The sequence below is a fragment of the Eschscholzia californica genome, unplaced genomic scaffold (genome assembly GCF_041429995.1).
Source record: "Eschscholzia californica isolate CP2 unplaced genomic scaffold, dmEscCali1.0.p SCAF_5, whole genome shotgun sequence".
Taxonomy (NCBI): domain Eukaryota; kingdom Viridiplantae; phylum Streptophyta; class Magnoliopsida; order Ranunculales; family Papaveraceae; genus Eschscholzia; species Eschscholzia californica.
Genome location: NW_028238472.1, coordinates 16,180,733 through 16,195,723, shown reverse-complemented (window position 1 = coordinate 16,195,723; position 14,991 = coordinate 16,180,733). Strand labels below are relative to the sequence as shown.

Sequence of the window (14,991 nt, the reverse complement as noted above, 5' to 3'; positions counted from 1 at the left end):
AACATACCTCTAATGGCCTGTTCGCAGACCTTCATGAAGGTCTGCGAACAGACCTAGATTTGGTGAACCAGATTTGGTTCACCAGATCTAGAGAGAGGAGAGTTTTTTGTTTTTTTAGAGGGAGAGAAAAAAAAATTATGTTTGAAGGTCGCCGGCCGGAAAATTTTCCGGCCGGCGACCTTCGACGGAGAAGACGATGAGGTGGAGAGAGAGAAGTGAGGTGGAGAAGCTATTTTGCTTTCCCCCAAAATAAAATTGTTAAACAAATTTGACCAATTTTTGACAAAGTCTTCACACCCCGAAAACTATTTAGCTTTCCCCAAAGCGCTGGCCTAAAATTTCTATGCCTCCTATAGTCCTATTCACAAGCTACACTTTCCTTGGTACAGTGAGAGAGAGAGAGAGGGAGTGTTCTTTGCTTGCAGAAGAGGAGCTGCTTAACTTTAGGCATCTCTGCTTTAGCTTTCATAGAGAGAGAGAGAGGAGATGGAGAATAGTGGAAGTGGCAATGGCAGTGATTCAGTTCCTGAGTTAAAGGGGAGAAGACTTGGAATTCAAGTAGAGAATCCGTTTACTCTGAAGGTTGGGCAAGTATTCACTGGCTTTGGCATCGGATGTGGGGTTGGAATTGGTGTTGGTCGCCCTTTAAATATTGGTATTCATCACCCCCTAACTCTATTTCTCTTTTAACATATCTTTACTTATTTTACTTCAGTTTAAATAGTTGAAATGGACTTTGGAGGTTTTTCCTTACCCAACAATGGCGACAAAAACCCTAGTTCCAAACCAAATGGTAACCGCCTCTGCTGATCAATATAGAAAAAAAAAACCCTTTATTTCTCTTCTCATTCATGAGATTCAATATCTCTCAAGTTTTAATCTTGGATTTTGTTAGTGTTGGATACTTGTGTTTCAAATGGAAATTGTTTATTTTATAAGATTTTTAACATTTTGACTAACTATATGCATTTTTATTTGTTCAAGGTTTCAAATTTATAAGTAGAACTACAACTTTAGTTTTGCTTATAAATTTGTCTACTTATATTATTATCATTAAGAATTGTACAATTCTTAGATGCCAATTAATGTGTTCGTCTTCTTTCGATAAATCATTGTTCCTTTCCTATTTTCTGAAACTTAGGGCTTGCCAACAACTGCTTGGCAAGTTGGTTGTGCATCTACTCCAAACTCAATGGTCACATGTTCAATTCACAGTGGGGTGGAATACATTATTTATTGGCTGGTGGTAACAGATATAAATATAGTAAATGTACGAATTAGCTTTCATGCCCTATTGCCCCCTAGGATAGCCTTAAAGCTCTTTATATGGCCTTTAGGGCCCAAAATGTCTTTGCTGATGGTAGTTATAAGACTTATTCAGTTCATGATTACCCATGCCATATTGAATGTAATGACTGTTAGTCCATAGAAAAAATTAGGGCTTTAAAAGATGAAGTTTTAGCATAAGATATTATTCTAACTATTTGAAATGGATTCCTGATTAAGATTTTGATAAGTTTGTCAACAAACATCCATTGCCAGCGACCTTTAATTTTTTTATCCTCCCATTTTTTTTTTCTTCCTCATTTCCACTACCACCATTTTTTCCTCTTCCTTCCTAACACCGCCACCACCACCACCACCAATTTTTTCTCCTTCTTCCTATCTCTTTCTCCTCCTCCATCTCTCTATCGGTTCCGACGAAGGGGGATTCCCCTTCCCCCAAACCAGTGCGTTCTTGTTTGAGGGATTACCCTTCCCTCAAACTAAAAGTTCCGGCAAAGGGATTTTCCCCTTCGCCGGAACAGATTTTGAGAAGGAGGAGAGAGAGAGAGAGAGAGAGAGAGAGAGAGAGAGAGAGGGGAAGGAAGGATGAGAGAGAAAAAAAGTTGGCAGTGGTCGAAGGTCGTGGTGGCGGCTGGAGTTCGGAGGTGGTGAAGGAAATTCAGAGGAAATGAGGAAGAAGAAATTTTGTTGCCCCGGAAAATTAAATAATATTCATAATTTTCCTTAAAAATTTTGTACCGCCTAAAATTTTCTTGTTTCCCCAAAGTGTCGGCCTTTTGAGAACTCTTGATTCATCACTAGCTCATATAGGTTATGTTTTTTCTGTATCAATCCGACTCTTCTGAATCAAGGATAAGCTATTATTCTAACTAATTGAAATGGATTCTTGATTATTATTTTGAGAACTCTTGATTTTTCACTAGATCACACAGGTTTTTTTGTCTGAATTTGACTCGTCCGACTCAGGTGTGGCCAAAATCAACTCGAACCAGCGTGTTAGACGCTTCAACCATCACAAGTTAGACAAGAATAAACATTATGAAATCTGACTGAAGTTAATTCAAACCTCGAGTCAGATTCCATATCTGACTTACGAAAACAAAACTACCTTACACACAAAGGGCTGCAGGAGTCATTATACACTTTCTGCACCTTTCTTCATCACATAGATTGTTACAATTAGGAAATTGTTAAGTTGATTGCTCACTGGTTATGATAATCTACGGTTTGTTCTGCAATCTTTTGATGCTTATTCCCAACGGGCAACGGAAATTAATTGAAGGATTAATCCATTGATTCAGGGGCAATACCAGCACTGCAGCAAGTTATGAGTGCTACCAGAGGTGCAACAGATGCTTTTTCTGGAGTGGGGAGACATGTGAACAATTCTGTAAGTTCATCTTCTTTATTTTTTCGTTTGAAATTGTTTCTTGAAAGTTGTTTAATTCTCAAAATTACGTCTTTACCTTGCATCTCTAATTGTTTTTGTTATCGTAACTGTTAGCTAAGAAGATTTGGGGCTAAGAACATAGAAGCGGGTATTGGATGTGGAGTTGGTTTTGGCCATGGTTTTGGAGTAGGTCAGTGTTACCTTGGGCCTTTCTCAATGTCCTTAATAATGAATTTTGCTTCATGTGAAACTTAATATTATTTATCTGTATATTAATCTGTCATCAGCTATCTATCATGTGTTTAAGAACTGTCAGGAGAGTCAAAATGGTAAATGCTCTCAGTAGTGAAGTGATTTCCCTCTTTAGTGGTTGGAGGTTTGAGTAGTATTTCTTATGTTTGCTTTTGGCACATTACTTTTCTGTCCATGTGCATACAGTGTATCACAGACTCTCCTGTTCAGGATTTGGCTTGGGTTCACCTCTTCTTGTTTCTTCGTTTTCTTTTCTTTCTATTTTCAAAATCTTTTTAGATTATTATATGAAATACTGGGATGGTGGTACAACAATAGCTACAAAACAGTCTTTTTTCATTACAGAAATATCATATTTATCTCCATAGATACGTGTCTTTGACGAAACTGTCACGTTTTAGACTGATTATCATCCTAATCAAGAGAACCTTATCCAACAATTTTCAATTGAGTCTTGACTACTGAACTACTTCACTAATACAATTGTGGCTTCCACTCTTGATAGAAGATTTTAGACACCAACAAGTAAACAAGAATAAAAGTGGTTTCACACGAAAGATATATCGTACAAGCAGGCTGAGTAAACTAGATAAGGTTGCTCGTTACCTCCAAAGTTGAACTTTAATTTTGGTCGCTTTAGGTTCTTGTCCATGAGAAGGTTAAGTGGAATAACGCTATCGGGAGCAAGCTAGGATTCTTGAATAGTTAATTGTGCCGGTTGGATGATTTAGTGCTACCTTTATGTCGTTACTCGATGCACCGCCTTCCGTCTGGGTCTTTTCATTGTTTTATGATAGTCCCGCACACAAACACATGCTTATGTAGATATATACACTTTCTTTATCTTATTAAAAGTGAATGATCATATCACATGCCCACACACACACACACTCACTAATGTGTGGCTGCGTGTCTATATATGTATATACATATGTTTTGTATCTTGTCATACAAATTCAGTAAAGATGATGTTGTTTACACCGGCAGGTTTAGCTATAAAGCCTGGGGTAATACAGCGTATTCAAACATGTATAGCGGTATCAACTTATCTCTGACTTAAGTTACATATTATATTTCCTTTCGTCCATCGTATCTTTAGCTTTGTTTCTCTCAGTACCTGATGTACATCCTATTTATTTGCTAGCAAACAATGGTAAAGATGATGATGAAGTTCGGAGCTGTTCCTGGCTTATCCGTTGGTCAAAATATGTTACCACCTTCCTTACAGACCAGCATTAACTCAATCAGTAAGACACCCGTAATAAAAGATGGAAATTTGGACATTGGCTCTGCATACGAAACGTTCTCATCCAAAGCTACTCCGTCTTCCCCAAAAACATCGTTTGGAAGTCGTACTGAAAAGGTTATCAGTAGTTTTTTGCAGAATCCAGTTCTCAAGGACGAGGACACACAACTTAGTGAAATGGTGAGGCTAAGTTTATTTTACTTCTTCTCATGGGCTCATGCCTCATAGACTATGCAATTGCTGTCACGAGTAACTTGAGTCACCGCTTGAGTTTACATTATTATCTTTATATTTCTTTCTTGATACGTTATAATAATATGGAACACTTGAATGGTAGTATAATAGTTGCATTCCCACAGAAGAAGTATCATATTTATACTAATATTTAGTTATGCACATTATATATACACATACGTATAGAAAACGAATATATTTCTTCACTTGTTTGGTCCAGTGACTCTTGAGAATATATGTGTTGGCCCAATGACTCTTCAGTCACCCCTCTGCGTGAATCCGGGCCAGATTGAACCAGGCACGCACACGCAGCTATATATATATATATGCTTGGCCAAGTTTGGCTGCGTGACTCCTCGGTCACTTGGCTGGCTCTAGCTCGGGCCTGACCGAGCGAGCCAGGCCCTTTCCCAACTTCATACATAGGTCACAGGTGTTCATTTTACACAAAGACAAACTTGTAGTTTCTTTTCTAGTAAAAAAACTGAACTATCAAGATTTATGATACAGTTGCTTCAAGACTGGACTACTAAAAAACAATTGTCTAGGTCGGTACATTTGCTACAAAAGTAGATGATTGTGACTGATAATATTCTAAGATGTGTTTCTTGTTTTGTAGGCTGGGCGTTTACGATCAGAAAATAACGTTCTTCAGATGGTAACAATTTTTTATGAAACCAAGTTTATACAACAAGCTTGGATCATGAGACCGACCAATTTATTGAACGTTTTCTTAAATCCATTTCAGGTATTGAAACACCAGCAAGTGATAGAGGAATTAATGGAAGAGAATGAGAAACTTCGTCAGGTACTAGTAGAAGAGCTAAAAGTACCTCCAGGCAAACTCAAATCCAGCAACTCAAGAGAAATTAAGTCTCAGAATCCATGTTCAGATTGTTTTGATTGCCGACGAAGACAAAGAAAACAGAGATGACAGTAACACACACAAACTAGAACCTATTTTAAATTTCTGTCTAGAATTTTTGATCTTGAAGAGAATGCCTAAAGGTGATGATCCCTGAAGCTCGTCGGAATCGAGTTAAATGTTAAAATCGGGAGATGGATTATCCCTGTTGCACATACATAGCTTCTGCGATCATTTCTTGTTTCAAAGCAATTCATATTCTTGTTAGGAGGTAAAAGAGATATAGAGATTCAGCTTCCTGGTTTTCTTCTTTGTGTTGTTGATCATTGTATCTTTGATTTTGTTCAAAACATTTGATAATTTAATTAGCCTTACAAACAGATATCAATGAAATACATGAAACATTCTTCTCATCTTTCTTAGTATTATACTTTTACTAATCTAAGCTCTTCTCCTGGTCATGATTGGCGTGGGCGTGAGGCGGTGAGGGTAATATGATTCAATTACAGGGAGCTAATGTTTCGCCTACAAGTTTTGCCAATTCCACTTGATCATGTTATGCAACCTAAAAATGTGGTATGACTACGCACATGTCGTGGTTGCGTGTGTCATAATCTGTGTCGTGGTTGTGCGTGCCATAGTCTACGTATGTATGTCGGGGATGTGTGTTCATTTTCGCACTTTCCGGTGTTATGTGGGTACCTAACATTAGAAGTGATGTAAGTTAGGTTGATAGTAGGGAACTAAGAAATTCCTTTTTCTAGAGAAAAAAGAAGGAAGAAAAAGAACAAATTCTAAGTCAAAACAACCCTTACCTTCACTCTCACCAAACTTATCAATCATCAAATATCTATTTAGATCTAATTATATTTCTTAAATCCCTTTCTCCTTTGATCACCAGACGTGTTAATTTTTTTTTCTTTCATCTTTTCTTTTAATTTTCTTTCTTTTGTTGTCGGCCTAAAATAAAATGTTTCGTACATACATCACAACTATCAATCGACAAGTGAATCTATAGGCACCTATTCATTTTACTCTTGGGTCACTTTCTCTCTTCGCCCCCTATGAATTGGGGGTACTCCGAAGGAACTCGGATTGGGCCTAATCCGTACTGAGTTTGAACATCACAGATTAGGTCCAGTCCGAGGTCCACGGAGACTGCCAAGAGAGGGATGGGCTAAGAGCAATCCTCTAGACTGCTCCTAATCCATGCCGGATTTAAACATCACATATTAGGCCAAGTCGGAAAGCCTCAGACTGCTTAGTCCGGGGCGTAAGGAGAGTGTCAAGGGAGGAATGGGCAAAGAACAAAAAGATGGGGCTCTCCTAGAGGCAGCCTTAATCAACTCATACTTGTATCAAGACCACAAGTAAAAATATGTCGGATATCCTAAACAAGATCGTAGTCGATTTCTCAAAAAAAAAAAACAATTGTCCGAACAGTGTATATAACACAAAATTAAAACAACTACTTTCAACAATAAAAAAGAATCAGAGATTGACTAATGCATATATTGGTTAAACCAACAAAAAACAAGATATAATAATTAAGACAAGAACTTATTTAACAACATAAAGCAAAAGCTTTATGTTAGTTGGGAAGTTAGGTAATCTAATAATAAACCATGCATTCTTCCTCTCTCTCTTTTGTGTGTATATATATATATATAGACCTAGAAGTTCTGACAACAAATGATCATTAAGGAGTATTTGATTTGATTTGATTGAGTAAGGAAAGGAAGGATGGGTAAGTCACATTTTTGCTACACTTTTGCTGCCATTGTTATTGTTGTAGGATTTTTCGGGGAGACATGCAGAGCTACAACATACAGGGTTGGGGATACAGCTGGTTGGGATATAAGCTCTGATCTTGATACTTGGGTTAAAGACAAGATTTTTAAAGTTGGCGATTCTCTTTGTAAGTTCTTTTCCTTTTCTTATTTTATTTTCTATATATGTTATTTTATGTTGTATTTTATTGATATTTCAACCATATTTCTCATTTATATATATATATTTTAACGTCAACTTACATATATGTTAACAATGGTAATACTATGCCCGACCCGTCTCCGGCTGCTGGGTGACGTGGTTAGATAAGATTTGGATATATCTAAATCTCGGTCAGCCACGTTCTTGGCCAAGAATATTGAAGCGGGGAGCAGGCCGAACACAAGCCTGGCCCTCGCCCAAAGCCATCAAAGCGGTGGCTTTAAGCCTCCAGTTTTAAAGGGCCTCCAGAAGGAGATGTTCCGCTTATTTTGTTGCTTCTTTGCAACAACTAACATGAAAGAATGGTTAGATGATTAGTCTGTGCACTTGTTTGCAATCCAACCAGAATTAAAATTTGAGATTTTTTATTTAGATTATTAGCTGGGTAGGTGGGGGTAAAAATCCTTTCATTAAGAAAAACTTTATACCACCACCCGAAAAAGTCGACCAACCATAGCCCATGACGGATGTCGTTGGCGCGGATGAGCCAATCATCTTAGAAAAAAAAGATGTTTGGCTCATCTGCCTCAGACCACTTTTTCGGGCGAAAGCAATATCCTCATATTGTTAATATATACTAAATATGTATATTAATGTATACATTTTGTGTAGTATTCTCGTACTCATCGTCGAACAGTGTAAGCGAGGTAAAGAAAGAAAGCTTCGATGCGTGCAACGTGACAAATGTAATAACGACAAGTAGAGATGGTAACACAACAATACCATTACCTTCACCAGGTGATAGATATTTTATATCTGGTAACACATTATATTGTTTAGGAGGAATGAAGCTTCATGTTAATGTTGATCAAGATCAAGAAACAGCAAACTCTCCTGCCAATTCACCTCAGTCAAGTACTACTTCATCTTTACAACCTTCTAATAAGAAGAATCAACCTAGTACTCTCAATCCTTCTTCTACTTCAGATGGTTTTTGTACCAATGGTGGAGGGAATAATTATCTTGTTTTAGTGATTCTTTCTGTTTTGGGAACTGTTGTATCTCTCACTCTCACTTGATTAAGTATACATATGTCATAATATTACTATAAAAATATATGTAGAGACAGTGATATGAAATCAATCTTGGTATTTTATGCAGAGGAAGTTCTCAATATTATATTTGTATAAGAAAAAATTTCGAAGCGAAAATAATGTACCGTGACATGGCCAACCATTCATAACCCAGTGCCAAACTTTAATCGGGACTTTCATACGACATATGGTGTTAAGTTTGTGGTCATCCACCTCAAAACCAATTGGCAATGAGTGGAGAGGACCTATACTTTATATTCTCGGTTGCTAGTTACCCATTCTCTCATGTGGGACTATTCTCACACGCCCCCTCACGTGTGGCGTTCTTTGAGCCTAACACGTGTGTTTTTTCCTTTACGGGTGACGTGGAGCACGTATGGCTTTTAAGCCTATCACGTGTGGGCCGAGCTCTGATACCATGTTAAGTTTGTGGCCATCCAACTCAAAACCAATTGGCAATGAGTGGAGAGGACCTATACTTTATATTCTTGGTTGCTAGTTACCCATTCTCCCATGTGGGACTATTCTCACATATGGCATCTAAACAAGTTAATTTGTCATAGCCGGCCGCACTGCTTAATAACGAGCCGAAGTTATAGGTTCAAGTTTAGTAAGTGGTGACCCTTTTTGCAAACTATGTTGAGTTTTTCTCAACAATAAACTCAAAAGCAGGGACAATATCAATAACTATGAGATTAGGGGTTGTAGCAAATCTATGATATAGAAATCTATCTTCCAAAATAGAAAGAGGGGTAGATATTGTTGTTCCTCTAGTTATGGTTTGAGTTCACTTTAACTCTGTCTGGTCTTGATTAAGCCAGAGTCTGAGTTGAAGTAGGGAACTTCCTTTCTCTAAGTTATAGAGAGATAAACGATAAGCGAATACCGACTTTATCAGTAATTCCCTCTTTCGGATTAACCGAGATAGACAAAAGATAATGGAGTCGAGGCGAGAATATATTCTCTTTCCTTAAGACATTTTACACCCCCGTAACAGTACCAAACGTTAGGGTGTATGCCTTCAGGATACAACGACTATCCTTTCAAAATTTTAAGATGGTACTTCTATTTTCTGAAAGCGGGCGAACCTTCGTAAATAATATGAGCTCTTGAGGCGAATAGATCTTCTAGACACTCGGATACTTCTCTCTTCCTTTTCTAGATATACTAGAATACTTCCCAATCAGAAATTGTTTGTTAGAAGCGTTTCTAGATATAATAGAATACTTCCCAATCAGAAACTGTTTGTTAGAAGTGCTTCTAGATATACTAGAGTATTTCCCAAATCAGAAACGGTGTGTTAGAAGCGTTTCTAGATATACTAGAGTACTTCCCAAATCAAAAACTGTTTGTTAGAAGAGAAGAGAAGAAGAGAATGACTTCTATCTTCTTTCTTCCTTTTTTCTAGATATTCTAAAATTACTTCCCCATCTGTATCCCAGACACACAGAATATTTAATTTTTAGAAGAGAAGAGAAGAAGAGAATGAATTGATGTAAAATGAAGAGGGTTTGGGTTGTTTATATAGGCATCGAATAGGTATATGTGTTTGTTGGGTTTATAAGGACACATCTGTTCGGAACTAGGGACCAAACTTGAAGCCTGAATCAAGTTTAGTGTCGGTTGGGTTTTAGGCCGTTCGATCATGCTCCAAAACTCGGAGAGAACTCCCTCCCTTGGATCAGTACCGAATGTTACCCAACAGATCACGAATCTAGCCGTTAGATGAAGCATGGGCGTTAGCCCACCTCCTACCCGAACGGGGTATGTCATGGTTCGTTGGATCTGTCTGATCCAACGCTCTAGACATTGTCCCGAAGAGATCCCAACACGGGGATGAGCGCGACCATCCGATCTGGCGCAATCCCGCGGAAGGAACGCCCACCGTCCAGATCTGAAAGCATCCTCTTCGCTCAAATGGCCTTATCTGATTTGTCCGGTTTGACACTTTAGTCCCTAATTTGACCTATCTTCGTCCAAACTTTAACCTTGAATTTCTCATTCATCCGGAACCGGATTTGAGTGATTCTTGGCTCTAATTTGAAGAGCTCGACGAGACGAACACAATGGCTCATTACGTTTTTGAGTTTGACGAGTCGGGTCGAGCCAAAATAGGCTCTGATTCCAACAATCTCCCACATGAATGAAAATTCGAGGTTTACTATGATATACATTCTATATTGGCACTATAAGAGCTCATATGCGGAACTTCGCTGCATCGGAAGAAGGTAGTCTTTCGACTTTGAACCTTTCCTAGTGAATAACTACAAGGTCTACAAGGACGGCAATGAACTTATCGTCTTGAACTGAGTCCTAGACATTGTAAACCTGAATATAACTATCACACAGCTCATCCCTTACCTACTTAGGTTCTCGGTTGTGTTCATTTCGGCCCTGAACAACCCCGATTTCGTGTGTGCTTTAGAGAAGTCGGCCTAGACGACCTTTCCATAGAACCGACATCAATTCACACACATATTGGTTATTCGTTATAAGGTATCCTGCTATACCTCACGTTAAAGTCAAGTTCTAAGTTTTTAGATTCATTAAAAGCTTAATGCTTAGCCTCTCATTGCAGGCAACACTGTTTTCATCCTAGGAATGGGTAAGAGATATAAATCTCTTACAGTGTTACTGTCGGGTCAGGATATAGCTTTAGTTGCCCTTTGAACCTAGATCGTGGGATCTTCAGTCATCTAGGTAGGGTTTCAACATGCCTTTACTCATTTACTTTAGGCGTTTTTGCCACATTCCCCTTGATGATGCGATTTCAACTCTCTTGTTCACCCTTGTTCTTTACGGATCCGCCAGGTAACTTAGGATTGAGCATAATTTTAATTTATGCATTCCTTGAGAGCAATTGCTTTACGGTGCTAGTCTATTTATTTTGAATTCTCTAGACTTACCGTATTAGTGCCTACGCAACAACTACTTAGGTTTATTGCGTGCACTGGCTTCAATCACAAACAAATATCCTCCAAGAAGTTCACCTACTTCCTTTGCTTTCTCCAGAGCAATGTATCCATCAAAGGCCTTTAAGATTACATTGTTGATCCAGCTATGCACGTCTGCCTTTGAGGATTTTGTGATATCGTAGCCCTTAGTGATTTTTCAAATCCACTATTTAGACTTTGTATCTGAGATTCGAGTGTTGTCCACATATCTTCATTTTCCTTTATGCTATGTACAACCAAATCATACGAGTATACTCAGATACCTAAGAACTATTTGTTACTCAGATAACTCTCTCTTGAATTTGTTCAAGTTCAAGTATTTATGCTTATCGTGGTTCTTGGTAATTCTACCATTCTCTATCTAACCATGCACTTCAGATTATCAAACATGAACAACGATTCAATCTGGAAAAACATCGAATCATATCTTCTAAAACACTTTCTTATTCCTAACTAGTATCGTCTGTTATTTTGAACAGATGATCCACGGTTGAATCTCGTTACTTAGTTTAGGATTAGAAAGATAAGTTCTTTCCCTTTGTATTTTTTCAGATTTGTTGAGTGAATTAGACATTCACGTCATCACTTGTATTCACACACTTGATTTCTTAATCTTGTCACAACTTAGTGAATATAACTATAGTTCTTAGCTCAAGTAAACCTTATCGACCAAAGATTCTTTTTGGCTAAATCTGGTTTCCGATGTACTTCATAATTTCCCTTTTCTCACGTCCCTACGACGTTATATCTTAAGAAGAATTTGGAGTTCTATATGCCATTTTATTTTTTTTATAATTGGCTTTTCGGTTCCTTCTCGGTTCCCCCCACATTTCAAGAGTATTTTCTCTTATTCGTTAACTTGGGTGGAATCTTACAATATTCCATATAGGGTACCGTAACAATATCTGCCCCCATAGTTCTAGGGTAACCATTGCATTCTCCTCTTTGACAAAACTATTTTCGTACACAATTTCTTTAGTGTAGCGGTTTTAGTTTTGTTCCATAACATGATAATTTATGATCATTAGAACCTTGAAATATAACACACGGTGAGTTTCTCGCTTAACTCTTTCTTAAGTTATATGTCTTAACATATATACTCCGTTGATAGATTTAAAACTATCCCATGATCATCAAAGTTATCATTCCCTATTTCGTCCTTCATCGTCTCTAGATTTCGTTCACACTCTTGAATCGAAAATCTTACCAAGACCCTTGAATTTATTATTCGAGTCACGTCTAGAACGAAATGATGTAATATTCAACTTTACGTCTTATCAACCTTACAAAGACTTGAGGATTTATTTATAATAACTCCTGATCTCGAGATCTTTCAGCAAAGGTCCTTCCTTTTAACATATCTGAGGATCCTCTTGTAATTCTCTGTACAACGAGAATATTCTGTCGTCGCCCTTGTCTAACCGTTTAGGTTTTGACATTTGGCTTGACATACTACTCCGCTCACTTATGCGGTTGTCTTCTTCGATTCGTCATCGAATTGAACCTTTAGGATCAAGTATTCAAGACTTGTGTATTCTCGTCCACTGCTAGGGATAGCTTTTAGTGAAATACTTCACATGACCCATCGAGATTTGATCGATCATCGTTTTCAATCTCCACTGATCGAATTTTATCCCTTCTAACGCTCTGTGCTTTCACTTTACTATACCACAAGAGTCACCGTTTGACGAACTATGCCATTCTTGGCGTATATCTCGGCGAAAGGAGATTCATACTCTCCATCTCAATCATTTCTCAAAGCCTCAATCTTTGTATAAAATTGAGTTTCTATTTTGGTTTTATAAAGCTCGAACTTTTCTATTGCTTCATCCTTACTCCTTAGTAGTGGAGTCATCGATAAAAGTGATGAAATACTTTTTTCCACCTCTGGTTCGAACCATCTTCAAGTCACAGAGATCACTATGAATTAAGTCTAGAGGTTCTGTGTCTCGTTTTATTGATTTGAACGATGTCTTAGTCATTTTTGACTCTACACATGTTTGACATGTTCGTCTTGAGTCAATTTCGCATTTCAGAATTAACTTCAAGTTCATTAACTTCTTTAATGACTTATTATTCACATGTCCTAGCCTTTCGTGCCATATATTGGAAGACTCAGCAATATAAACGGAATTATTAATTTTATTAATAATAGACGCCTTCGGCGTTACAGAGGTTACATTTAATTTAAATAACCCCCCCCCCCCCCCCCCCCCCCCCCCACCTAAGTAACCCTTCCCAACATACATCCCATTCTTAGATAGGACGAAGTTATTTGACTCAAAGACTAGTTTGAACCCATTCTTGCTTAGAAGAGAACCAGAAACCAGATTCTTTCGGATGTCTAGAGCATGGAGTACATCGTTCAAAGTCACTTCCTTTCCTGAAGTAAACTTTAGTATGATCTTCCCTTTTCCTCTGACCTGAGTGGTTGAGTCGTTTCCCATGAATAGGGTCTCTCCTTCGGCTACTTCTTTATAAGAAGAGAAAAGGCTTTTGTCACCACAAATGTGACGAGTTCCTCAGGTGTCGACCCACCATTCTCTCTAGTTGTTAACCATGTTAACTTCAGATACCACAGCACAGAGGTTCAATTTCTGAAGTTTCTCAGACACTTCTTCAGCTTCAGTAATCATAGTACATAGATTTTGATTCAGTGTCTTCTACTAGCGAGGCTTGGTCTTTTGCCTTCTTATGTCGTTTGCCGGTTTTGAAACGACAATCCTTAGCTAGATGACCTCGTTTGCCATAGTTGCAACATTGGCCGAACCTGACCCTTTTCTTCGGCTTTTCTTCGGCTTTCCTCCGTCTTTAGACAGATGCTTACGCTTCGAATTCTTACTTGGACCGGTCTCTACGACGTTCACATTAGAGAGCTTTTTAGAGTTCTTCTCCGCAATGCGACTGTCCTCTTCAATTCGAAGCTTTAGGATGAGTTCTTCAAGACTCATATCTTTGTTCTTATCGCTAATTTTTGATTTCTTTCCACCCCGTGGGTAATTTTTCGATCAAAGCTCGAACTTGGAAAGGTTCATTCGTTATCATATTCTCTGCATGTAGTTCTTGTAGGAGACTTTGTAGTTCTTGGACTTGGGCCATAACTGGTTTTGGATAAGTCATCTTCAAATCCAAGAATCGTCCTACTATAAACTTTTTGACACCCGCCTTTTCAGTTTTATACTTATTGATAAGGGTGTCCCACAGTTGTTTAGACATTTCTACAACCGAATATAGATTATAGAGTCCGTCGTCTAAACTGTTCAGGATATAGTTCTTGCACAAGAAGTCTTCTTGTTTCCATGCATCTATTTCAGCGGTACGTTGCGCTTCATCCTCTATTTCTGCACTGGTGGGCCTCTCTTTTGTTAAGTATTTAACCAGACCCAATGTCGTTAGGTAGAACATCATCTTCAACTTCCATCGATTGAAGTCAGTTCCCTTGAACTTCTCTGGTTTTTCCCCGTTCGTGGCGTTAGGCAGAATAACTCGTACAGTGGTTCTTGCCATTTTTTCTGAAACATACAGAAAATAAACCAAATCAATTTCTTATAACCAGAGAAATAATCGTAATATAAAATGTCTTAAGATTGTTGTTCCTCTGGTTATGGTTTGAGTTTACTTTAACTCTGTCTGGTCTTAATTAAGCCGGAGCCTGGGTTGAAGTAGGGAACTTCCTTTCTCTAAGTTATAGAGAGATAAACGATAAGCGAATACCGACTTTATCAGTAATTCCCTCT

The 14,991-nt window shown here is 38.1% G+C and overlaps 2 protein-coding genes across 3 annotated transcripts; both read left to right on the top strand.

Annotated features, from left to right (window-relative positions):
• Positions 1 to 345: 345 nt before the first annotated feature.
• Positions 346 to 5,687, top strand: LOC147537449 (dynamin). Of its 2 annotated transcripts, none has more exons than XM_086642586.1 (7): positions 346 to 655; positions 2,589 to 2,677; positions 2,792 to 2,867; positions 3,917 to 3,966; positions 4,074 to 4,355; positions 5,029 to 5,067; positions 5,158 to 5,687. In XM_086642586.1, the coding sequence occupies exons 1-7, from the start codon at positions 487 to 489 to the stop codon at positions 5,341 to 5,343; spliced, it is 891 nt and encodes a 296-aa protein (XP_086498712.1). In that variant the 5' UTR covers positions 346 to 486; the 3' UTR covers positions 5,344 to 5,687. The 2 variants fall into 2 exon arrangements, with proteins under 2 accessions (XP_086498712.1, XP_086498713.1); XM_086642587.1 differs by lacking the exon at positions 346 to 655 and adding an exon at positions 672 to 793.
• A 1,283-nt stretch (positions 5,688 to 6,970) lies between these two features.
• Positions 6,971 to 8,382, top strand: LOC147537448 (mavicyanin-like). The gene is made up of 2 exons (XM_086642574.1): positions 6,971 to 7,192; positions 7,879 to 8,382. Exons 1-2 carry the CDS (start codon positions 7,018 to 7,020, stop codon positions 8,283 to 8,285), a joined length of 582 nt encoding a protein of 193 aa, XP_086498700.1. The 5' UTR covers positions 6,971 to 7,017; the 3' UTR covers positions 8,286 to 8,382.
• The last annotated feature ends 6,609 nt before the right edge of the window (positions 8,383 to 14,991 follow it).

Excerpts from the sequence above, each read along its gene's own strand:
- LOC147537449 (XM_086642586.1), top strand. The coding sequence starts at position 487 with ATGGAGAATAGTGGAAGTGGCAATGGCAGTGATTCAGTTCCTGAGTTA. Across the intron at positions 2,868-3,916 it reads TGGCCATGGTTTTGGAGTAG|GTTTAGCTATAAAGCCTGGG; the intron begins GTCAGTGTTACC and ends TTACACCGGCAG. Across the intron at positions 3,967-4,073 it reads GTATTCAAACATGTATAGCG|CAAACAATGGTAAAGATGAT; the intron begins GTATCAACTTAT and ends TTTATTTGCTAG.
- LOC147537448 (XM_086642574.1), top strand. The coding sequence starts at position 7,018 with ATGGGTAAGTCACATTTTTGCTACACTTTTGCTGCCATTGTTATTGTT. Across the intron at positions 7,193-7,878 it reads TAAAGTTGGCGATTCTCTTT|TATTCTCGTACTCATCGTCG; the intron begins GTAAGTTCTTTT and ends CATTTTGTGTAG.